Source organism: Syngnathoides biaculeatus, chromosome 13, assembly GCF_019802595.1.
Source record: "Syngnathoides biaculeatus isolate LvHL_M chromosome 13, ASM1980259v1, whole genome shotgun sequence".
NCBI classification, from domain to species: domain Eukaryota; kingdom Metazoa; phylum Chordata; class Actinopteri; order Syngnathiformes; family Syngnathidae; genus Syngnathoides; species Syngnathoides biaculeatus.
The window spans coordinates 12,626,092-12,652,473 of record NC_084652.1 but is presented as its reverse complement, the minus strand read 5'-3'; the positions used below and the strand labels follow the sequence as shown (position 1 = coordinate 12,652,473).

Below are 26,382 nucleotides of genomic sequence, written 5' to 3'. Positions count from 1 at the left end.
GGGAGGAAACCGGAGTGCCCGGAGAAAACCCACGCAGGCATGGGAGAACATGCAAACTCCACACAGGCGGGGCCGGGATCGAACACTGGACCTCCGAACTGTGAGGCCAACACTTTACCAGCTGAGCCACCGTGCCGCCAGAAGACATATATTGGTACTTAAAAAAATAAAATAAAATAAACAACCTTTACTTTTAACCACTTCAAATGAGAATCTGCTTTGATTCAAATGGCACAGACAAATAATTTTAAGGTCACTTTGCCCCCCACCCACCACCCCCTTCCAATTGGTGTGACAGATTCAGTTGATTTATCTGTACTAAAGAGGAAAATATCTTTTGATTTGCCACACAAAGAAAAACAGAAGGAACTAATGAGGTTCTCAGTGGCCACATACGCAGATCCACACACATGACCCCCCCCAACACACCTCAAAAGACTTGGCGCTTATCCTGGCAGTGAAATAAACAAATGGGAAATTGGGAATTCCAGGAGACCTCCAACGCTCAGCATAAAGGAATACGTGCCTCTTGAAAAATAAAAACCATTTTTGCAGTGAATACGGTGATTTGCTGATTTCCATTAAACATTAACCGATGCGAAATTGTGGTGCTCTCATTTTGCCCCAAGATTGGAATCATTTGTATTCTTCTATTGTAGCCCATATTGTGAAGGGTATTTTACATACCAAATACATTACTTTTAATTTGTATCAATGAGTTATTGCTAATGGTCTCAAAACATTGACTCTTAAGGATGTTACTGAGTGATATAATGTATTATGGACAAAAGTATCGGGACACCTGGTCATTACACATACAAGACAGAAAAGAGAATAATTCATTCAGAACTGGTCGTAAGTACTGAACAAAGAAATTGGAGGGCCCACTAACTGCTTTTACAAGAAAAGAATGTCTTTCCTTCTACAAATCCTTTGGGAAAAAAAAAAAAGCTAAATTACCTGATTGAAGTTGAAAGGAAAGAGAGAGGGTATGAAGTGCACCAATTAAGCGCATGTACAGAAAGTTCACGTAAAAGTCTCTTCAGCTAATATGCGCAAACTTACTGACTATTCCAATATGCACACCGGGTTTTATTCTGAAAGAGGTTTTCATTTTCACCAGCTCACATTCAGGCTTTGGATGCACACTTGACTACACGAGTAGAATTAATTGGTTTTTAAAAGGTGTCTGGCAGAGTGCCTGTGGAAATGAGTGCTGAGTTGGATGGGCCAAGCAGTATATCCCATCTGATTATTCTTTCCTCGGACTCACCAATCAGCACTGTTTAAGGTTGCATTAACATTGTTCGATTTTTTTAAAAAAATTATAATCATTATAATCCCTCAAGGGGACTCTTTTCAAAACAAAACTCACCTTTTCGAGACATCCGATTCCCTCTCCTGAAGCTGCCATTTTATTGCCCTCTATTTGTTTATATATACATTCACACATATACTTTATACATCATTAATTTCATTCTTTCTGTCTGTGTGTGTGTGTTTTTTTTAAAACACCATCTTATTATTCAGTGTCCTTGGGTTATTTGAAAAGCTCTTGAAATAAAATGCATTATTATTGCACAGAGCAAATTGTGTGCTTGTATTAATATCTGTCAAAACATATTCACAAGGAGCTGATACACTTGGCACAGAGGTACCGAAGAGAGGGCAGAGGAAGTATTGTAACTTTGTTCTCAATAATCTTTCTCTGTGTGTGTGTGTCGTTGCATCAATAGACCCATATAATAACATTATTTTTTTAAATGAGAGTTGATTTGCAATCATTTCAGGAGTAAAAGGCAGCGGCAACAAGGGACAGGGCGACAAAATACAAGAGTACAATGTTTAAGTATGCTCACTGTAAGCTTCTGTCGATCTTACAGAATAAAGAGCAGGTGGACTGACTGGTCTCTAAGTGAAGGACAGTGGAATTAAATGGCCCTTAGTCAGCCACTTAAAGACTATCACACATAGTCGCATGCGTGCGCACACACACAGAGAACAAATCTACTTTGGTCCGTACCAAAAGAATTAGAAATGACCCATGAATGAGGTCAAAAACACATATAGACACACACACAAATACACAATTAAGGGGCTTGTATTATCTCCAATTCCCTCGACAGACTAACAGATTGTTGTGCAAATGCGTTTACAGTATTATACACATGTAGTGAGGGAAGCTATTACACACGGTAAAAACATGGTGGTCACTCTGTGGAGTTGCTTTCCTGAAAAAGCAATGCTTTAAAAATGTAATTTCCCAATATGGTATTTCAAAAAAGGATTGGTCATGTTTTCTCAGAGCAGATGAGTAATTTCAAATGTCAGCGGGGTGTTAATGTAACAGTAAAAAACCAATACATTTTATGTAGTGGTTGGTGTTTATAACAAAATCCAACGGGACTGCATCGCACTAGTTTTCATATTTTGAAAGATGTCTATTTGAGTTAACCACAATATCAGAAACAACTCAATATGATGCATCATTGTATTCTCTTGCCCTGTGACTGACTGGCAACCAGTTCGGGGCGTATTCTCCCTTTAGCCCGAAGCTAGCTGGGATAGGTTCTAGCTCTCCTGTAACCCACGCCCCTCTTGAGGATAACCGGCAGAGAAAATGGAGGGATGGATCTTTGCAGGTTTTAAGTGCAAGTCATGACTAAATAATGGACTTGCATCTGCCCAAATAGGCTAGTGAACGTGCAAGTAGGCTAACTCAAGCACCTAAACAATCCATGCCATCTGCTTAGAAACAACAGGATACTTCTAATCAGCGCAACACAGGCAGGGAGTCACGGCACAACAAGCGCTTTGCAAGCAGGTAGATAAAGCACAGAAGTGGAGATGAGGCGAAAAGTTCAGTCGGCCGCTCCCTGCGTTCAGTCACAATAATTGAACTATATAGCATATACTGTACAGACATGATAAATTGAGTTAAGTCTGCAGCCGCTTTCACTGAAGGTAAATTGGAAGGCTTATCTGCGATTCACCACACGCAACGGCGTCGCCCGGCGCTAATTGTGCTTGCCAACAGCTGCCAGCACAAATAGATGTTCCTTTCTCTCCACTTAGCTTGGGAAAATCATCAGACGATACTAACAGTGAGTCCCTGCTATATTGCAGTTCATTCTTTGCAAGCCGCAAATCACAGATTATTAAGGACTCTTTTATTTTTCCAATTGATGTTCCGGTATACAAGCAAGTCCAAATTAACAGTTGGCGACCCCAATGTGGTGGCATGTTGGGCAGCGCTAAACTCGAAAAGATGCGGATGTATTAAAATAAAGAAGAGGTGGATGTCCTCTCAGTGTAATACAGTAATGTGTTGCTGTTTTCATATTTTTTGTTTCCATGGAGCAGAGGATATGTCTGAGTATTGTTGCATGCTTTCTTTGTATGTTTTGAAGGTTTATAACTATGGTAATATTGATGCTAATTTCCATTAGCCTATCTATGGTGTTTCACATTATGATAACAGCAGACTTTCATCAGACAAAAAAGGGTTTGCTTGAACATGTTGAAATTTCAATACGCAATGCACAATTGTTTTTTTTTGTTTACGTTTTATAGTTAACTTCAACTTGGTATATGACAAATAAACATCTTTAAGCAAGCAAACAACCTCTTATTTGGAGGAATGTATGAGCGACCTTGAGAACAGCTGGTAAGGAATCCATTCCAAACTGTATTTTAATTAGTTTGAGTTCAATGTGTGTGTGTGTGGTGTGTGTGTGTGTGTGGAGAGGCGGGGGGGGGGGGGGGGGGTTATTTTTTTTTGTTTAAAATAAAGGAATGGGGAAAAAATTTAAATTATGTATTATACAATATGACTCCCATGCAGACAAAAGGCTAAATTGTGACAGCAATGTACCAATTTGTAGCCAAAAAATTGGTATAACTTGCACACAAAATGCAAGTGTGGATTTAGCATCAATCCCATGAACAACTTGGATGTCTGCGGAAGAAAAATCAAGTGTACCGTTATAGTAGTTACAATAGCTCCTGTCATCCACTGTAACTCTGTCCTTAACAAGAGAAGGTGCACATGATTTTTTTTACCGCACAGTCCAGGAGTGATAATATTCATTTGTATTTTGTGTACATTATACGGAGAGCACCATCACAAATTATGATCTCGCACATGTGGTGGCGTCTTAATATGTGGCCACTAATTAGTCTTTCGTGGCCACACATTATCATTTGTGCTTAAGTTACATCTTTACTGTGGCCACAATCGATTCCATTTCTTCTCATGTCATGGCTGGGTCTCTTTTTGTTTTTGTTTTATTCACATTTCTGCTAGGGTGGCTTATTTTACACACTCTGTCGAAGGGGCTGTCATTTTCAAACGTCCTCAACTCACAACTTTAAGGAGAAAATCTTTTCTCCCCATCTTTTGTTTTTGTATTATTCCGCTCAAGCTAAGAGGACTAAAAAAGTGAATCTGGATTTGTACCTGCTACGTTTCACGAGAAACAAAAGTTTATGCTGCACGTGTTGTGGAAAGGTTTCCATCAGAAGCGACATTCCTTCACCCTGTCGGATCCTTCTGGCAAAACGGAGGCCTCTTCCCTGCGCTCTGCCAGCCTTCCTTCATGCCTCTCTGCCTCTCTTCTCCGGGGTGACAATTGAAAAATCAATACAGCTAAATGGAGTTGCGGCGGAAGCCATCGAGTGTCCTTCCTAAGTGCAAGAGGAACGAGGACAGTCTAGAGGCAGCTCTGACGTGCAGGAGTCACCTCCTCCCTCACCAACGTTCCTCACAAATCCCACTGACCTTGTCCTTGTAACACACACGGCCGCGCTCCGGCTCTCTACTGTAGTACTCATCTATCCGTTGGGGAACTTCGGGGCTGCCGAAGCCACGCTGACTCAGCGAGATCTATTTCCTTCATTTGCTAACCATCAAAAAAAATACTCGTGAAATATTTAGAATCCTTTGCTTAGTTTGTTTTTTGTTGCGTATGATGTACAATCAAAATGGGTGAGTCCCGCCCGAAAAATAGAAAAGTTTGCAACATACAAAGACTGTGTAATTTTTTGATGGGGGACAATTTACTCCTACCATCCATCCATCCATCCATCCATCCATTTTCTTCACTGCTCATCCTCACGAGGGTCACAGGGAGTGCTCGAGCCTATCCCAGCTGTCAACGGGCAGGAGGCTGGGTACACCCTGAACTGGTTGCCAGCCAATTGCAGGGCACATAGAGACAAATTGCCGCACTCACAATCACACCTAGGGCAATTTAGAGTACCCAATTAATGTTGCATGTTTCTGGGTTGTGCCCGGAGGAAACCCACACAGCCACAGGGAGAACATGCAAACTCCACACAGACTGGTCTGGGATTGAACCCGGGACCTCAGAACTGTGAAGCCAACCCATTACCAACTGATCCACCGTGCCCCTTTACCCCTACCGTACAAAACAATTTTCAAATGTGTTTGAACATACTTGAATACAAAAATAAGCATACAAATTGTAGAAAATACTGTGCCTATTAAAGGCGCACACAGAAGAAGGAGCAGCACAATGTCCATTAAATTGAAGCAAAAAAAAAAGTTTCTTTATGTTGTATTTAAATATGTCATTACTGTATGTGTTAAGTATAGTATTAGAGAGATGCACCCATTATAATTGGATTAAAAATATATACCACTTTTTTAAAACAGAATCGGCGGGGATAATCCGCCAGGGAGCGTTTTGGGAAAATTGAACAACCGATTGGAAACAAAAGTCTATTGGAAACTCAATAACATTTGATATTGAATATTAATAATTCATTTTAAATTGACCTTATTCCTATGCAAGCATTGTAAACATTTTTTTTAAATTACTAGAAAAATGATTAATGACTTAAGGCAGTTACCAAATGTTTAATGAGTTAAGGCCGTTATCTGCACTATAAGCAGGCGCATAACAATCAGTAAGCCTCATTAATAACTTGACCTGTTTTCGATGAGACATTTTTGGTTTGTTGTGCATAATTGCATAAACATTTTCTGCGATCTCTTGTTTTTTTGTTTTTTTTGTTAAATAAAGCAGACGATGTGGATGGATTTGGTTTTGTTTCACTGGCTGACAGAAGTGGGACCAACTCACTGCTATATATATATATGTATTTTTAAATTCCTTATTTGTTTATCAAAACAAATTTGATAAATGCATTAAACCTCACACCTCACAATCACACTTAATGGCAAATTAGAGTCAGCGTTTAATACAGTTCGTCATTTTGGGATGTCATTCACCGACTCGCGAATCACATGGCAGTATGTTTAGTGAAGTCCCGCCCCCGCCTGGACGCTGGCTGCTCATACATCATTCAACAAAGAGTCCGAAGTGAGCCACTGAACACTCCACCCGTTTCGTTTCCGCTCGCAGCGAACTCACTCCAAGCTGAAAAAAATGAATCGTTTCATATTGATTCAGTATATGTAATATGTTCACTAAAAAGACTTGTTCTTTAAGACGAAACATTTGTGAATGTAACATCATTATTTACTATTGATTTATGTTGACGTATTACTTTTTCATTTTAATTTTTGAATGAAACCATTACTTTTGGTCGTGTGTGAAAGAATGACCTCTTGGACAGTTCCTCTACCGGAGCATACAGTGCGTTCCTGTTCGGGTCCAAGTCAGGTTGCAAGTCTTTTAAAACACTGTCGAGTCGAAAGTCAGCAAATTCATGCCTCGAGTCTTGATCCGAGTCCAAACCTTGTGAGCTGAGTCCACACATCTGTTGGCTAATGCCAGATATTGTTGTATACATATACAACATCTTATTAGTTAAATGTCTGAAGCTACTTTTCATTGAAGACCGGACTTTACTTCAATAAAAAGACTCTCTGCAGCATTTTTATTTGATTTTTTTTTAAAGAAACTGCTGATTTTTCTTGACCTTACCTGTGTTGCTTCAGGGCACACATCATTTTTTTATGACGTTAGCTGGAATCCAAAAAGCAGCGCTTGACTTCCTATTTTGCTCTGAGACTCGCGAGCCCTACAGGAGCGCTCACTCATTCACCACCTCACGTTCCCAGCGTCTGGAAGTGTGGACCGGAATGTCTCCTTCCCTGAATAGTTTGTTTCACATCAATTGCTCGCTTACTCGCACAAAAGTATGCATTTCCAAGGTTCCACTTTTTTTTGTTCCTCTAGGATGATAATTGATTATTAAAATCCATCATTTGATTCATAAATGTTTACATTTGTACAGCGATGCATCTAAGAATACACCTTTTCCTCTTCCCCAATCCAACGGGACGATCAGTAATCGAGTACTTTTGCTTACATCTTAAAGAAGTCCAGTCGTTGGGATTAACAATGTATCCAAGAGACTGTTTTCCACTGACGTCACACACCTTCCGATTTAGAACGCGGGCACCAACTTGGTTTGGTGAATTCACATAAACACACGTAACTGGCCATGAATCATTTCGGAAAGGTTTATGAATGGGGGCGGTTGCTTAATCAGTTGCTCAAATGGGCGTTGTAAAACGTCTTTCTTTCGACTGCCAGCTGTGATCAAGAACCAGTGCGAGAAAACAGAGGGATTAGCAACCAAACGGCGACTGTGGCTGTCTCGTATTAGCAGAGCTAATCTAGCAGCCAAGCACAATACTCATGTGTGAATGCAATGCACGTCTCCAAAATCTGTATTTTCTGTTTCATTATAATAAGATTGCAAAAACAAGTTACCGCACCCCTAACTATTTCGTAAGTTGAGTTAAAAATGTAGCCATGGAAGTGGAGAAAAAGGTGCGGGCTCCACTTGAGACTCGTCCCAGTCAAACATCTCTCTCTCTCTCTCTCTCTCTCTCTCTCTCTCCCTCTCGGTAACAAAAACAAAAATAATAACCTACACGTCTTTCATTGGTATAATCACTGACTATAATCACATGGTATATATTTAAATTGCATTCTGCGGTACACTAACCTTAGCAGTGTGCTTACAATGGATACTGCCGCATGACAAACCCAGCCATTGATAGATTGGTTCCAGACCTTTGTAATTCTTTAGTTGGTCCACGGTATAAGCGCTTGTCGAGAAGAGGAGATAGTGGACGATGTCTGGATAGGTTACCGACACCGACAGTTATGTGCTCCATTTGTGGTTCTCTAAGGTATATTGGTTGATATTGTCGATCAAAGTGCACTTCTTGTCTGAACGGTTTCTTGAAACAACATCTAATGAGCATCGATAACTTTCCAAAGTCTTTTTAGCCTTCATGGGTCGCTTTTAACAGTCATACGAACATTTGTGTAACTCCGGTCTATATGCAAAAGGATTAGAGTGAACAGCGCGTCAGTAGAGTGAACCCATCCAACACGGCCAGGTGCCCCGGATGTCGTCACGTGGTCAAAAACAGTCTATAGGTCATGTCATATGTATTGTACCTTGAAAATTTGAGGGTAATCCTCTATCATTTAATGTTGTTTTGAGAAGATTTTTTATCGGCAATTACGAATTTTCATGGGCACCGCCATTTTGGCAAGCCACATGACCTACGTGAACAGATGTGATGTAATATGTGGGTGAACAAAGGCTCGCTTTCATTGGGAACAATTATTTCTCAGATTTATCCTCATCTGATGAAGAAATGGCACTATTGGTTGCTCGGGAAGACGGACGAATGCGTCCATACAGACTTGGACCTGTGGCTGTAAATAATGTTGAATATTCAGATGGGAATATTCGGATGGGAGTCAGACTCGCAGGACACATCATTCATCCATCCTATCGATTTTGGAGAGCGTTTAGGCCAGCCAGCAGAGGACTGCACTGAGGACAGCACTTGTGGCTATGAAGGATGGAAGAACCTATCAGGGTCCAAGTGATAATGAAATGATCTTTGGCTTGGTGGAAGTTAATACTGTCTACACAACAGCAGGACGGTAACTCAGATGGTAAAGCGTTGGCCTTACGGTTCTGAGGACCAAGGTTTGATTTTGAGTTTCTTTTTTTTGTGGAATTTTGTGTGTGTGTGTGTATTATTGTGGAGTTCTCCCCGTGCCTGCATAGGTTTTCTCTGGGCAGAACGTGCCACCTAACATTCCGCGGATTATTTCTATCCGAATTACGGCAAAATTTCGCAATACAGTAAGGTAGTTTACCGTGTCCGATCGTAGACACTACAAACCAGCGATGGGCTTTGTTTGCCCACTTATTATGTCACATCCGCTCACGTAGGTCATGTGACTTGCCAAAATAGCGGCGCCCATGAAAATTCGTAATTGCCAATAAAAATCTTCTCAAAAGACCATTAAATGATAGAGGATTAACCTCAACTTTTCAAGGTACAGTACATATGACATGACCTATTGGATACATTGTTAATCCAAACGAGCGGACTTCTCCTTTAAAACAAATGACGTAAGACTGGCTAGCTGGGTTGCGGTAAGAAAAACTCGCACCATATTTATCGTGAACACCATGTACACCAAAAATACCATTTATCTGTCTCGCACAAAAAAAAAAATCACTTTTGAAAAAAACTCTTACCCTCACCAAAAAACAGTGAACGGAAAAAAGAGAAAACCTATTTTTTCCTTGAGAGACCTTTTTTTCTCGATGTGAGAGTCAAAAATTGCGTGTGTGAAGCGAAGCTCAAAAGTGTAAACTGAAGCCATCAAAAAATTGCTGTCTGGCTCTGCCATGCGATGTGTCCCTAGTCTGGATTCCATTTCAACAAACTAATGTAGGTCTCACAGGGAAAAAAAAGATTTGTTTATCCTTTTATGTTTGAGTTATTTGTTGTTGTTGTTTGTTTTGTTTTGTTTTAGTAAGAATATTGTGAGAAGTGTTTGGGTTAGGTGAGTTTTTTTTTTTGGTGTGTGTGTAACTTTTATTTTTGGGTGCCTGTGTGAGTTTTTAAAGTGTTCTTTTGTGAGTGTTTACGTGTGCATGACTGGTAGAGGTTATTTTTTTGGTTATTATCATCTCGCAGTCTTCTCGTAAATTCTGCACAGAGGAATAAGAGTCAAAGCAAGCTTCTTTATTGTCTATCCTAAATTGAATCTGAGAGTTGGGTTGCATTAGTAATGTACATTCACCTCAGAGAAATTATGGAAAGAAAAAAGGTTCTTCTAAAACACAAAACAAATATAATATAGCCTTGCGGTTCCACGTGACACAAATCCATGTAGTCTTACCAGTCAGAGAGAAAAAAAAAAATCTGTTCTTTGTCAGAAGTGCATGTGAGCCAAAGATAGTACATGTGTTCCTGTAAATAGCACTCGTGGGTACAGGAGATAGCACAGTAAGCATTCAAACGGATACGGAGAACTCCTACAAACCTCCAGCGCATGGGAACACGGGCCTGAAATATAACCGCACGTGAACAGTAAGGTTCACTGAATGGCACACAAGCTCACAAACACACACACGGATACACACACTGCTGCTGTGAACCTTCTATAATCAGTTTACTGGGCCCAACTCAAGGTTGTTTACTATGAGAATATGTTGGAGTGAAACTCGCTGTAATGCATTTTGAGCAGTTGAATTTTGTTTCTTGTTTTTTTTTTTTTTTTTTCAAAAGTCTGAATTTAGAGTTGCATGCCGCCAGTGTACTACCAAGTACAACTTGCCAGGCAGTGAGGTTTACTACGCCCCTATAGTATAATACGGTACCACTTTATTATTTTTGTTATGTTAAAATTCTGTTTTCCCACAGAGGAGAATATACATCTGAGAGTATTGTTGCATGGCTGTTTTTATGTGTTGCCGCTCTGTTTCTGTTAAAGTACTGCAAGATTTCTAATTACCATGGCATCTAATGGCATAATGATATATGTTAGGATTAAGCGGTCATCCATTTGTTAGAAAAAATGATGTGGTTTTGGTGTTTAAATGTATGTTTAGTTATTTTTTGGTGTTATGTGACAGTTTCATTTTTCTTCCTTTGCATGATAAATATTGACAATATGTCTGAATACTGATAAACCATCCAAACCAGAAAAGAAGAAGCAAGAGTCTTGTCTCAAACATACATTTCATGGTGAGAGATTTAGATTTACATACACTGTGTGATATTATGCAGTCTCACTGTCATTGTTCAAATCATTTTGACACCTCAACCATTTGTTTTTGGTCATTTTTAGAGACTGATAAGCGCTAACTTAAAGGCATTGTACTGAGCTTGGCACTGTTTCAGCATCCAGTCCTTTGAAATCACTTCTTATAGGATCTTCACAACACACTGTCTACCAAGGAACTCAATAGAGTGTAATTGTGTAGATCTCTCAGACTAAAATAACTGCGCTGTGACATTTGCCTTTTAGTAACTCGGCGAGGCGGTTATGAAAAAATAAATAAAAAAAGGGAAACACAGAGGCAGGTAAAGATGAAACGTTGCAGGTAATAAAAAAAAACAAAACACAGACGATCAGAGGAAATGAAGTTGACTGAGACTATCCAAACAAACAATAGGGACCTGAGTGATGTGAGGACATATTTACTTTCACCAAAACACTGGAACAAACCAAATTTACTTTTCACACCCCTGATTCTGAAAGATGCACCGTAGGGAGTCTGTGGAGTAATACGGCAAGGGGCAGGCTGACAAACGACACAGAAATATACATTGGATCGAGTGAAGACCTTGAATGTGAAAAAAATGAAAGTGCAGTGCGGTATTGGATCGGTTTCTAGCTCGCCGGCGATGACGATGACGCGAGACAACAGAAGAATATTATTTGTTGTCCCGGGAAGGAGGCAGCTCTGTTTCAACGTCACTCAACGCATTACCAAGAAAATAGAAAAGAAAACACCACCACTGTTTTTGTTTTAATTGGTCCATTCTGAAATAAATAAATGAAAAAGTACGTGCATTCCTTTATGAGCCAGCCATTTCATTCATTTAATGACTACTATTTTATATTTAGCAGTAACGCATGGTACCGTGGGCAAACGTTGTGGCGTTCAATGCCACCATTTTGTGAAGTAGTTAGACTTGCAAGTCAAGGCACCCTCAACGTATGGGTTTAATAGGTTCCTTGGCTATGCTTGTATTTCAAAACTCTTGTATCGCAAATTCTCTTAGACCACTGAAATTAATGGAAAAAATGGCATTACGTTGCTACTGTTAAATATGAAGTGAACTTGAAGGAGAACAATACTAATTCAAAATGCTGGTTTTCTTTAGCCCGTCTATAGCATTTTGCATTGTGTGCTAGCATTAAGATTGCAAACTTTTCTACGGCAAAGTCATGAGGTTGTTTGAAATACAATTGGTAATTTTGTGGTATATAGTTGGGTTTGTTTACAATAAACTTAAACTGGATTGACAATAAACACCTTAAGCAACTTTTATTTGAGAAAATGCAGCTAAATTTGCCACCACTACTTGTAGCTGAAAGATTTTACAAATCAAAGCAAAAAATATATATATATAAATGCAAAAACAGCACGAATTTTTAAAAACTCCTCTCAGGTCACTTATAAGCCATATTCTACCACTGTATTGGTATTTATGTGTACATTTGTTAGTCAGGAAGATACATTTTGGTTCATGGAGAAGGACGGATCAGATGGCTGGAATGGTGCCATTTTGCATCCAAGGCAAAAATAAGTAATGTCCAAAACCAGAGATGTCCATAAGAATACTGAAAAATTACAGGCGAAAAGTGCTACTGGCAAACTTATTCTCTGTGACCAAACAACGTTTTCAATGGAGCTTCACTGGGGACTTGGTGAGCAAAGCAGCGCTCTTTTCTTCCCTTTCGACTCCTCCTCTGAGGACAAGAAGAGAGCGCGAAGAGATGTGGGCAGGTGAGGGCCGGTGATAATGACGCTAGACAACCTCTCCTTTTACGACAGCCCAAAATTGATAGTTTTTCACCCACTGTGGAAAATCACCCTGAAACCATCCTCACACGCTCATTCATGCCCCTTACCTGCTCCAGCTTCCAGTGGAATTCAGCAGGTCTGAAAGTATCCAGTTGGCTGAAATCTCTTCGGAGCAGGAAGACCAGGCGGCAGTTGTGAATATAGAGAGAATAATGGTGGCGGTTCATTTCTGCAAAGCCAACAACAAATATGGAGTTACACATGATCAGCGGGTGTGTGTTTTTATTGAAGTCCAGATTACTCATTTAAAATCACTTCGGTCACCTCACCGGTTTTGTCAGAGTTGCACAGTAAAGTTTCCTTCTCAGCTCTGAGACCCGGACTGGGACCGTGTTTCATCCACGTCGCTATGGTGAACTGATCCGTCAGGTTTTGGGGCACCACATGATCGGGGACGTTGGCTGCCTGTTGTCCGTCAAATCTGTAGATGAGGTCACTGTCACGTCCGCTGTCGGTTAAGAGGGACGCCGTCCAGTTGGTGGACGGGTTCGGGGCGGGAAGGAGATCTGTACTGCCTGATGCTGCACCTGGGGGAACCATAAATGAGGATTGTCAGGGAAAAAAACAAAAAGTCAAAAGACACGAAAGCTGGAAAACTCCAATCATACTGTGCAAAAGTTAAAATTATAATGCACTTTAGAGAAATTAGATTTCTAAGAAGAATTATGGAAGTGTATTGTTGCCACAACAGTAAAGAACAAACAAAAAGTTCAGTGTCAATTGATAAATATGTGATCATTTTCCACATTGTAATGTAATAAACTTCTGGTTTTAACATGCTAAATTTCACAAATTAATGTCATGACCAGCTCTCATATTAAAGTCCAGTGAATTTTGAATTTGAAAAATCCAAATGAAGCAATTAAAGATTACATCATAAATCAGTCCTTTTTTGGAGTCTGATGAATCAAATGTTAATATCAACATAACTATGCTACTCTTCTATTTAAAATAAAATAAAATAAAATATGAAGGCCAAGTTTTTTTTTAACATCAAATTGATCACATTTGAACAGTTTAAGTGATATTTAATGCTCCTGTTTTGATTCAAGGCACGTTCTTGCAACATATAAAACAACAATTTTGTAGTGGCTTTCAGATGAGGAAAAAAAAGGTATTCATTTTTAAAAAGTCCTTTTTCTGAGTCAACTTTCTGAACTTTGGAACAAGCCAAGTCATGTCTTTCATCATGCAAATCTCTTCCGGTAAATGAAAAAAAAAAAAAAAAGTTTAACTTATTGGAAAAAGTGCTTGTATAATAAGGAATCTCAGAGCCAAAATGGAACACAATAATGAACACGTCACAGGTCAGAATGGCCTTAGAGACTTGATTAAGAATATTAAGTAGAATTCTAAGCTGTCTCCACAACTACAATAGGCGCAGTGGAAATTGTAATAAAATAGAGCGAGACATCACATATAATTTCTTCTTTTTAATTAAAATTTCATTGTCTCTCATGATGACGACCTAAACAGCAGCTTGAGTTTCGAGCAGGCATTCTAAATCCACCCCTCTTCTTTTTATTCTGTTATTCCAACAGTCGCTTCTGCCGCGACCTATTTCTTTTTTTTTTCCTTCCCCCGCACTCAAGTTGTCGGTACTCACCGCAGAGTTTTTGCAGAGACTTCTCGGAATACGTTTCCCGGTCGCAGCCCTTCCCAATGTGACTGGTTTGGAGCTCCACCATCACTTTTATGCCAGACAAGGGTCCTCCGCATGTTTCCAAATGCAGCTTGGGAAAGAGAGGCTTGCTACCAGTACCGGGTTCATAGTCCACCCGCTTGTTCCAGCCTTAAAAAAATCCCATTGATGATGTAAAATACGTTATATTCATCACTTGTCTCTCTCAATTAGAAGTAACCTGTAATTAAATTCATTATGTGGTATGGACAGTATCAATGGGATTGAGTGTACACTGGTAGCTTGCAATCCTCTGTCTGAAATGATCTTTCCCCATTGAAATGAACATGAATGCCATCAATTTGTTCAAGTCTACCCCTCAAAACAAAGAGAATGTATGGCAAATAATGTACATTATAAAAACATACGAATAACACGATTTAAAAGAATGCCCATGACTGTAAGTATTGTTACATTGTCTGTCTACATGTGTTATGGCACGTTACTGTTCAAATAACCGTTGCATAAAAGGTATTAATGGGAGATGCAGTTGTTAGCTTGTCTATGGTGTTGGTTATGTCTTAGTTCAGCTTGCAGGCAAAGTTGTGTGGTAGTTTTAAATCCACAACAAGTAAATATGTTAGTAAACTTCATCTGGGAGTGGCAATACACAGCTTGTAGCCTCTTTTTTGAAGAATTGTTCATTGTATGCCCAAACTTTGCTTGTCGTGAAGTGAGCTCAGTTGAGTTTGCTAACACCAGCGCTTGCATCTCAAATTGTTATTGCCACTAGCATTTATTATTATAAAACTACTGCTCCTGTCATGCTCCACATAAAAGCTAGGCTATTATTCCTTAATTGGTGTAGAGGCTTAAATATAAAATAAGAACTAGTTTTTCATAACTTGTTACATTCAGATTTCTCAGGGTATCAAAAGTTGTTTTTAAGCTCTAAGGCACTTCCTTGTTCTATCCAGCTAGTGTTGCGTGAAACCGCTTAACAAGTGTATTTAGAAAATCCCCCGCATTAGCCATTTCTTTTCTCCTTGCTGTCTGCGAGCATTCACACATGAGCAAATATACAAACCACTGCCATAATGTATAATGACGAAAAGATGACCTTGCAGCAAAAGATACACTTTGACTAAATGGGCCACTGTTAGAGGTCGGCTTTTGTTTTAAGACAGTCGAAAGAACCAGGAATTCTGTCTTGCCCTAACTTTGTTTCTCGCTTCCTTCCCTTGAGTACTTTTTTTTTTTCACTCCCCCTCGCTTCATATTTCATTCCTGGGTGAGTTGGACTTGTGAGATGCTGTCATTGTTGACAGGTGAAGCAGCAAGGGAGAGTCTACCTCCAGCACCAGGCTCCTATTTTGAAGGAAACACTCCCAGTCAACTTTCTCTTGAGACCCTTTGTTTCATTTTTTTTTTCCTCAGGGTTTGATTTCCATGAGAGACTTTCTTTCTAAAATGATACCGAATTCCCTCGAGGGAAAGAATGTGCTAAAATAAAAATTGCAGGCTTCAGTTTTACACATTTCACAACACTCAGTTCTAAATTCTTCTTCTTTTCCTTTCGGCTTGTCCCGTTAGGGGTCGCCACAGCATGTCATCTTTTGCCATCTTAGCCTATCTCCTGCATCTTCCTCTCTAACCCCAACCGCCATGATGTCTTCCCTCACCACATCCATAAACCTTCTCTTTGGTCTTCCTCTCGCTCTTTTGCCTGGGAGCTCCATCCTCAGCATCCTTCTACCAATATACTCACTCTCTCGCCTCTGAACATGTGAAGAGCTTGTTTTAAAAACGAGACATAGGCATTTTTTTCAGATTTACGAAACTCGCGCCAAAATTATCCAGCTCCGAATGGTATTGTGTATCCTGTATTGTTGACCCCAAGTATTTGAAGTCGTCCACCCTCGCTATCTCTTCTCCCTGTAGCCTCACTCTTCCCCCTCCACTTTTCTCATTCACGCACATATGTTCTGTTTTACTATGGCTAATCTTCATTCCTCTCCTTTCCAGTGCATGTCTCCATCTTTCCAATTGTTCCTCTGCATGCTCCCTGCTTTCACTGCATATGACAATATCATCTGCGAACATCATGGTTCAAGGGGATTCCAGTCTAACCTCATCTGTCAGCATATCCATTACCACTGCAAACAGGAAGGGGCTCAGAGCTGATCCCTGATGCAGTCCCACCTCCACCTTAAATTCCTCTGTCACACCTAAGGCACACCTCACCATTGTTCTGCTGCCATCATACATGTCCTGTACTATTTTAACATACTTCTCTGCCACACCAGACTTACGCATGCAGTACAACAGTTCCTCTCTTGGTACTCTGTCGTAGGCTTTCTCTAAATCCACAAAGACACAATGTAGCTCCTTCTGACCTTCTCTGTACTTTTCCACTAGCATCCTCAAGGCAAATAATGCATCTGTGGTACTCTTTCTAGGCATGAAACCATACTGTTGCTCGCAGATACTTACTTCTGTCCTGAGTCTAGCCTCCACTACTCTTTCCCATAACTTCATTGTGTGGCTCATCAACTTTATTCCTCTATAGTTCCCACAGCTCTGGACATCCCCTTTGTTCTTAAAAATGGGAACAAGAACACTTTTCCTCTATTCTTCAGGCATCTTTTCGCCCGCTAGTATTCTGTTGAATAAGTTGGTCAAAAACTCCACAGCCATCTCTCCAAATTGCTTCCATACCTCAACCGGTATGTCACCAGGACCAACTGCCTTTCCATTTTTCATCCTTTGTAGTGCCTTTCTGACTTCCCCCTTAGTAATCATTTCCACTACCTGGTCCTTCACTCTTGCCTCTTCAACTCTTCATTCTCTCTCATTTTCTTCATTCATCAACTTCTCAAAGTATTCTTTCCATCTATTTAGCACACTACCGGCACCAGTCAACACATTTCCATCTCTATCCTTAATCACCCTAACCTGCTGCACATCCTTCCCATCTCTATCCCTCTGTCTGGCCAACCTGTAGAGATCCTTTTCTCCTTCTTTCGTGTCCAACCTGGTGTACATGTCTTCATATGCCTCTTGTTTAGCCTTTGCCACCTCTACCTTTGCCCTACGTCGCATCTCGATGTACTCCTTTCGCCTCTCCTCAGTCCTCTCAGTATCCCACTTCTTCTTCGCTAATCTCCTTTCTTGTATGACTCCTTGTATTTTGGGGTTCCACCACCAAGTCTCCCCTTTCCCACCAAAAGACACACCAAGTACTCTCCTGCCTGTCTCTCTGATCACCTTGGCTGTCGTCGTCCAGTCTTCCGGGAGCTTCGGTTGTCCATCGAGAGCCTGTCTCACCTCTTTCCGGAAGGCCACACAACATTCTTCCTTTCTCATCTTCCACCACATGGTTCTCTGCTCTACCTTTGTCTTCTTAATCTTCCTACCCACCACCAGAGTCATCCTACACACTACCATCCTATGCTGTCGAGCTACACTCTCCCCTACCACTACTTTACAGTCAGTAACCTCCTTCAGATTACATCGTCTGCATAAAATATAATCTACCTGCGTGGTTCTACCTCTGCTCTTGTAGGTCTTGTATATGTTCCTCCCTCTTCTGGAAATAAGTGTTCAGTACAGCCATCTCCATCCTTTTTGCAAAGTCCACCACCATCTGTCCCTCAAAGTTCCTTTCCTGGATGCTGGACTTACCCAACACTTCTTCATCGCCCCTGTTTCCTTTACCAGTATGTCCATTTCAATCTGCACCAATCACAACTCTCTCGCTGTCTGGGATGCTCAGAACTAGTTCATCTAGTTCCTTCCAGAATTTCTCTTTCAACTCTAGGTCACATCCTACCTGTGGGGCATAGCCGCTAACCACATTATACATAACACCCTCAACTTCAAATTTTAGTCTCATCACTCGATCTAATACTCTTTTCACCTCCAAGACATTCTTAGGCAGCTCTTCCTTTAAAATAACACCTACTCCATTTCTCTTCCCATCTACTCCGTGGTAGAATAATTTAAACCCTGCTCCCAAACTTCTAGCCTTACTACCTTTCTACCTGCTCTCTTAGATGCACAGAATATCAACCTTTCTCCTAATCATCATGTCAACCAACTCGTGAGCTTTTCCTGTCATAGTCCCAACATTCAAAGTCCCTACACTCAGTTGTAGGCTCTGTGCATTCCTCTTTTTCTTCTGGCGATGGATCCGGTTTCCTCCTCTTCTTTTGTCTTCGACCCACAGTAGCTGAATTTCCACCGACGCCCTGCAGGTTAGCACTGTCGGGGGCGGGCGTTGTTAACCCGGGCCACGACCGATCCGGTATGGGATTCTTTAGATGAACGCTCATATTTGTTTGGCACAGTTTTTACGCCGGATGCCCTTCCTGACGCAACCCTCCGCATTTATCCGGGCTTAGGACCGGCCTACAGATTGCACTGGTTTGTGCCCCCATCGGGCTGCATTTTGCATTTTGCAGATTTTTCTAAATAGTGCCAGAAAAAAGGCATTCATTTTATGATTCATATTTCAAGATGCATTTAGGAAAATGACAAATGTTTCTTCTAAATTTTGCCAACCACAGGGAAGTGTTGTTAATAACCCAGTCAAATGATCAAAAAATGTCACCATGTATATAAAATGAGGCTTCGAAATTGTGAAAAATCGAACAAAATGCTGTGAGGGTGTTTGCTGACCGTACCAAAAACAGATTCTTTTCAACTGTCAATTCAATACTATTATTTTGACCTGGTAAAAAAAAACAAATGTGACTTTGCCCAGCGTGTCTCTGATTTTTTACGAATCTCTACACTTTTGAATCGTTAACTCATCCACTGCCAGCCTCTGCAGTTAACATGGACATTTGACTCCTATTGCCGTCAATGGCAGTGTTAGCATTTATCCTACCAGGTCGTCGCACGGATTTCCACTCTGACACAACGAGGTGCTCCAAATGCAGCCACCCCATTGTCCACACCCTGTCTGTCAAATCAGATTTTTTTCCTCCCTGTCACTTTTCTGCCTCGTCTTGTGCGTGCACATACAGCTGACAATGAGGCACACTAAAATGGCCACGGAACCAGACTATCTAAGGGGTAATGAATTGATTCTGTTTCGGAAGTATCAGTAATGCATAAAAGTAAATATCAAAATGCGTAATGAATCAGGATTTAAAGGCCGTCTCTGAGCCCTAGCTTTTATGTTCTTGTATAGCGAGAGTGAGGCATTTTTCGCAAGGGCTTAAGTGCAAAACCGGGCCCTGTTTTAGCCACCCCCAAAATATCAGGAAAACTGAAATAGCGAAAAACAGCTCAATGCTATATCTCCACAATTCAATACGGCATCGTGATCAGTCGTTGCAAGTTTTCAGTAATTAGCTTGAAACATGTAAAACGAATCTCCGAATTGGCTTGCCAGGGACTTTCAACAATCCAAGCGTTGCTCGGGTATTTCTGACCTTGCCATCCAGCTTTGCAGACGGGCTTGACATCAATATGCACAGCCACATCCTCCTTTGCCCTCTTCTGACCACAGTCAAAGGCTGTCACCATGATCTTGTAGCTCTGCTGCTTGTCATAGTTCAGTCGCTCTGTATTTCTAATATTTCCTAAAGGTCACAAAAACACAGTGGAAAATATGAGACACACACTTTTCCTTATTTGGGGCCAGGAAGGCCTTTTGTGTTGGCCTAAACTCTATCCAAAGTGCTGACTTCCATTTGAACCTAATTACTAATATTCCTTCCATGAAATTGTATTCATTTAGTCACAACTGTGGTAGCATTTCTCTTGGCTGCATTGCTTTCACATGCGACTGGCAAAACAATTTGCAGCCATCTGCACACATTAACACATTTATTAATCTGTGTCTGTGATGACTGACATATTTTACTAAAATGTTTTGTGTTCTTGTCACATTAATAGATAAATATTGATTCTGAAGCACTACAGACATACATGGTACAGTTGCATGCTGTTTTTCTTTTTTTTTTTAATTGTTTTGATATGCTTTTTCTCTTCCAAATTCAAATCCCTTGCAATTGCGCATGGAAGAAAAGATGTCAGAACATGAAGCTGAGAAGTTGTGATCATGATTTAATGATTCCAAACCAAAACGCAGGCTCTTAGAGTGAAAAAGTATTTTTTTTAAATATGCTTAATTCGAACATGTACATCGGTTGCACATTTAAAATATATTAAACTAGATATTATTCTAGTATTTTTTTAGGAAAAGTGAGGACACATTTTAATAATGTGGAAATGGTGTGAATGATAAAATTAGGTTGTTATTTCAGGCTCATCCAATTTATTTATTATACACTCCCCACAGTGTTGGAACAAGTACAGAATGTGTTATATGATGGAAGATGATATCAGCTTCATATTATATATGTGATATGAAAGAAAATGTCATTAAATGTTTCATTTTTTTCCCCAACATCATAGAGGACATATTATGCAAATTGACTTTTTAATTGCTTGTATACAAACAGCAGGGTCTCTGGAGCCTGCCCACCCATCAAGTATGAAATTAAACAATCAATTAAATCTTTTTGTTTTTCTTCCTACTTTGAAAAACCTGTCCTGTCGAGAGCCTTTCTGCACTGTGCACGTGTATGTGGTCAAATCAGCTGGTGCTGGCTTCATGCATGCATCATTCATTTGCAGTGTGCGTTTTCCCTTCCGGGGGTTAGGGTAATGGGTGGGGGGGAGTCAGAACTAGTCAAGAAGTCTCCAGTCAGATGCTGCCCCCCCCACCCTCTCCAAAAAGAAAGGTTGCTACAGGGGTCAAAAAAGTCACAACACTGAGCAGGCTGCTTCGTCATTTGTCCTAGGTCCGCCCCAGTCGTCATGGCAACGAAAGATGTACTAGTGTGTGAAAAATAGATTTTAAGAGTGTTATAATTCTCATCCCTTGTGTATTTTGACAGAAGAATGCCAAAGACGTTTTATTACGACACGTGGGAATGTTTTGAAAATTGCTGAAGGAAATATCCAAACACTCCACTTGAAAATTGTTGCAATAGCTAAAACTCCCCACTTGACTCCCTCTGATTTACAGTGGCTTCATAGCCAACAGCGCAAATGTATTAATTTATTTTTGGTTCACCAGTTTCAATATTTCTCACATGAGTGTTGAACACATCATCCTAAATCTTTATTTTGCTTCAGAGCATTGCTGGGATCAACATTTGAACTTCCGACTTGATTTGCAGCAAATGCACGACTGCCAATCGAAACAAGGGCTGTCAGCTAAATCTTTTCCTGCTTTTATTTGCAATAACAGCCGACAGCGGGGTTCCATGCTACACATTAAGCTCCCCGTTGGCTCACGTTTAAGCAAATGTCAAGTGTGTGGTTATAATTTTTCTAGGAAATAGGCCCACTTTGTTTGATCTGTCTCTTACATTCAAAATATATTGTGAGCGACGGAGAGACTTGCACAAAACGCACACGCGCATGAAGCTCTCCAGCCGCCGCTTTACTTTGAATTTCACTGAATCCAGATCAACACGGTGTGGATATGGCCGTTCACGGAGCAGCAAGCAAATAGCCCAAAGCTGAAAACGTGAGACATGCTCAGAATAGGAAACAATCTAAAAATCAATCAGAATTTGGTCCTCCAGCCATCCAGGACTTGTGGACGGACACGAGCCAAACTGAGCCTGGTTCTAGTTCATTCTTATTTATTTCTTCCCACTATAAACTATAGGAAATAGTGATCCTAGAAGTAACTGGTGTACTGTAAAAATAAGAATGGATTTCATTTAAAGGTATTTCTTTCAAACCACATTAGTACACTACAAACAAAGCGTTTTGGGGGGCATCATCATCGCCTGGGGAGCAAAAAAAAAGGGAAAATGGGAAGATCCCCATTTGCAATCACAATTTATCGTTTATCCTTTTCAATAGTTTTCGACAGGGCTTGTTGTCATCAGATGCAGATGAGGTGGAGCTTCTGTCGCCTGATTGTATGCAAGACGCCAGCTACACGCTAGACTGCTCACCAGTTCATCAAAAAGCACACGGGGACAAACAACCGTTCATTGTCACATTCACACCGATGGGCAATTTCTGTCTTCAATGGACCCGATATACATGTTTTTTGGGACGTGGGAGGAATCCGCTGGGCGACCCAGAGAAAGTCTACAATGTAATCATGGGGTCCAGAAGACCTGCAAATTCCAAAGAGGAAGCCCGACTCCTACGGACTCTTTCACAGTGCTAAATATACTTGCTGCAATTATATTTAATTTTGTGCTCAGGCACAAAATGTGATGAAATAAATTCCAACCTATTTCTGTAAGTAAATCCATGGCTAACAACAGCTGCTTGCGCATTTTAATTTCACTTTCATTTGTATAATTTATAGCATGAGATGTAAATTTGCAGGTGCTCAAGTAGCCTTTCATGGTAAAGTTTCAGATCCCTTTCCCTAACATTTATTTATACTTATATATATATATATAATTTTATTCATATTATATATTATTATTATGCTTATATATTTTTATGTCTTTACTACATACCTCCATGGATTTCAGCAGCAGTCCAGACAACTGCAAACGCACACAAGCATATGCACTCACCATTGCGATCTATGGCAAACGGCGTGCCTGCAGTGACGATTTCATAGTTGCAGATCTGACTGTACTGCGGAGAACAGTCCTGGTCCCAGGCCTCCACCTGTCACAGCGCAAAACACACTTAAGATACTCCATTCAATAGCTGCAGGCTACCAGACTGAAGGTGTTAAATCACATTGAAAGACAATGTTTTTGTATACTTAGCGACTTTTAAATAGAGGGTAAATAATTTCTGTGATTTATTTCCCCCTTTACAATGAAGTTATACTCGTAATATACAGTATATACATTAATTACAGCAAATAATACACAAAAATACACAAATACAAATGATGCCATCCACTTTCAGTTTGAAAATAGAAATACAGGTAGTTAAACCTTACAATTAATCTGTTAGAGGAGTTAACGGGGCACACAGGAAATGTGTGAGATATTCTACATACATTGCAGTCACTCACATTTGAAAAATATACAGGTGTGGTCAGTCATGCCCGCAGATATAAAGTTGCGGGTGAGGTCCACCAGTCATGCCCACAGATATAAAGTTGCGGGTGTGTGTTCTGTTTGTAATTATGAGTGTACCCCTTCAAGAGCGGAGGGGGGCCGTGTCAGGTAAACTACAAAGTAGAAGTAGACTGAGCAGCAGCTCCCGTGTGCTTCCATGTTGAAAAAAAAAAAAGACTTCAGGCTGTGGTTCACTGCGCAGTGGGGCAAGACTCTACAAAATAAGTGACGTCTTTCAATATCGATGTATTTCTACTCGTAACATTTTATACGCGAGATTTTTCGTGCTCGACTGTGCAGATTTGTGAGTGCGATGACACGCCTTTCAAACCACAGTGACTGCATTGGGAGATCAAATATGCTCCCAAAATGGTTTGACTTTGAGATTTTTCAGATTTCCATGTCACTTCCCCGCAATGGTATATTGTTAGTTAAGATTTTATTTTAATTGCATAATTTAACTTTCTGTGATTGGCTTTTAACCATTTCAGGATGTACCCCAACTCTTGCCCGAAGGTAGCTGCGATAGATTCCACCACATCCCTTGTGAGAATAAGTGCTACAGAAAATGGATGATTTAACTTTTTACTTAAAATCTGCAGTGGCCTGTGTGTGTGTGTGTATATGTTTCTGTTAGGGTGGGGTGGGGGGTTCAGTGTAAACACGACATTTAAACAACTTGTACTGCCAATCTAAAAAAGCTGATGCGTGGTAGTGGTGTCTTGAAAACTCAAAATACTTTGGTCTCAAATCATCTTTCTCCTTTGAAATAAATGAAAAATGTTATTAATCCATTCGAGCCTTCACCTACACAAAAATAAAACATTTTCTATTATTGTATGTTAGCATTAAGCGAGTAGGGGGAGATTCCTGCACCAATGAAGTTTGCTTGTTTTAAATACACAATGTATAATTGTTTTTGTTTGATGTTTATTTTGACGGTAAATTTCAACTGCAAGTTGCAGCCGATACCTATGTGCCAAACTGCTGCTTGTTTTGATTTGAACGGCGTTCACTGGCACCATACAGCATTCGTATCTCAAGTTATAATCGCAAATCAAAGCAACAAATGTACCAAACGAGCAAGGTTACATCTTGAAAATCTCCTAAATCACCACTCTTCATACAATCTCTTCAGTATGCATGTCTATTTTTTTTCTGTTTGAACAAAGAAGAAGCAATACACGAGAAAATACAACACATTCACATCAGGCGGGCTGTGAAATTGTGGATTAAAGCTCTGAAACCACAAACAACACAAGATTAAAGAGTATTAAACACATGGTTCATATATAGTGCAAGCACAAAATACCTGCAAAATGCTGTCGTAGATCTTGCCTTCAATTACTGAAGCCTTGTATAGTGGCTCCCGAAACACCGGGCAGAACTCATTGACGTCATCCACCTGAATGTGAACCACGGCCCTAGGTGAAGGCGTGGGAAGAAGAGCGAGGGAACAAACGAGGAACCACAGGGACGCGCACGCCAACATGCAGTTTGGAGGTGATTGATGAAGGGGCAGAAGACCAGAGACAGGAAGTGAAGAGATGGATGGAGGAAGGAAAAAAATGAGAAATCCATTAGAGATGATCAAACCTAATTAAACCTTTTCCATGGTCTATCTTAAGAACTCCAAATGAAGACAAGGCACAGTTTATAGAAGAGCCAAAAAGAGAATCTCTCACCTGTGTACTGAAGACCGAACCAAACATGCAATGTAATATCCCGCGATACAATTTTCACACCAGATATTAAAAAAAAAAATGAAGCAATAATTCACACAAGTTTTCTTTTTTACGTGACCTTCCCTGTTTGAGGACGCACATCTGGCAAATTAATGACATTAGCTTAATGAGGCCTATTTAGAATGTCATGCAGTGATAAGGACACGTACACACACACACACTGCACCATTTATCTGCCACCGGAGAATTTCATCCCAGTGCTCCCTGTGCTCATAAATTTCCATCTACCGCTCCATCTCTACATACAGCACCTTCAGCACCGAGCCGGCAGCCTCTGCATGTTCACAGCTTGTTGTGAACGAGTGAAGCAGCAAAGGCTTTGATTTTTGATGCCGTCAATGCCAGACGCCATGTCTGTCACTGTCAGTCACAAAGGACGACCGCACGGTCTCCGATGTGCACGGGCGAGAACGCCATCGTGTCAACAGACGCCGTCAGCATGTCTGAAGCGACAGGGCTCAGTGAAAAGGAGGACAGAGCCAGAAGGGGGGCTGCCGACACGAGTGCAGCTAAATAAGAAACATCAGAAGCCCAAGTATAAAGTAAATGACGAAATAATGAAGTATGCAAACATTCTTTTCACAGAGAGGATACAGTGAAAACCTTGTTGTGGGGAACTACTATAGTGTTTTTTTTAACACGAATGCACCTTTAAGAGGTGGCGCGTGAACGCCTGGATGAGAGCTGTGGCTGACACCAGATTCTGCATGACTGTTAGGGTGTTCTGATACTTTACTGTTCTCTCGACATTCAGTAAATAGCTGAAAATTACATTGGTGGCTGTGGTTCTCCTTTACCATATGTGAGCACATTACGGTAACTGTACTATACTGGAATGTAAAAACCGATTACAAAATCATTGCTTATGAATGTGATACAGTGAAGAAAATGAGTATTTGAACACCTTGCTATATTGCAAGTTCTACCACTTAGAAATCATGGAGAGGTCTGAAATTTCCATTGTTACGTGCATGTCCACTGTGAAAGAGATAATCTAAAAAGAAAAATTCAGAAATCACAATGTATGATTTTTTTTAACGATTTATTTTTGTGATACTGCTGCAAATAAGTATTTGAACAC

At 40.4% G+C, this 26,382-nt stretch overlaps 1 protein-coding gene across 1 annotated transcript in view; it reads right to left on the bottom strand.

Annotated features, from left to right (window-relative positions):
- The window catches only part of clstn2a (calsyntenin 2a), a 138,583-nt gene that overhangs the window by 20,197 nt on the left and 92,004 nt on the right, over nucleotides 1-26,382 (bottom strand). Inside the window, exons 4-9 of the mRNA XM_061840138.1 lie at nucleotides 24,869-24,980; nucleotides 23,056-23,152; nucleotides 19,924-20,073; nucleotides 14,468-14,653; nucleotides 13,131-13,388; nucleotides 12,909-13,030 (exon numbers count right to left, since the gene is read on the bottom strand). Of these exons, the coding sequence (XP_061696122.1) occupies nucleotides 12,909-13,030; nucleotides 13,131-13,388; nucleotides 14,468-14,653; nucleotides 19,924-20,073; nucleotides 23,056-23,152; nucleotides 24,869-24,980 (925 nt within the window). The remainder of the gene's footprint in view (nucleotides 1-12,908; nucleotides 13,031-13,130; nucleotides 13,389-14,467; nucleotides 14,654-19,923; nucleotides 20,074-23,055; nucleotides 23,153-24,868; nucleotides 24,981-26,382) is intronic.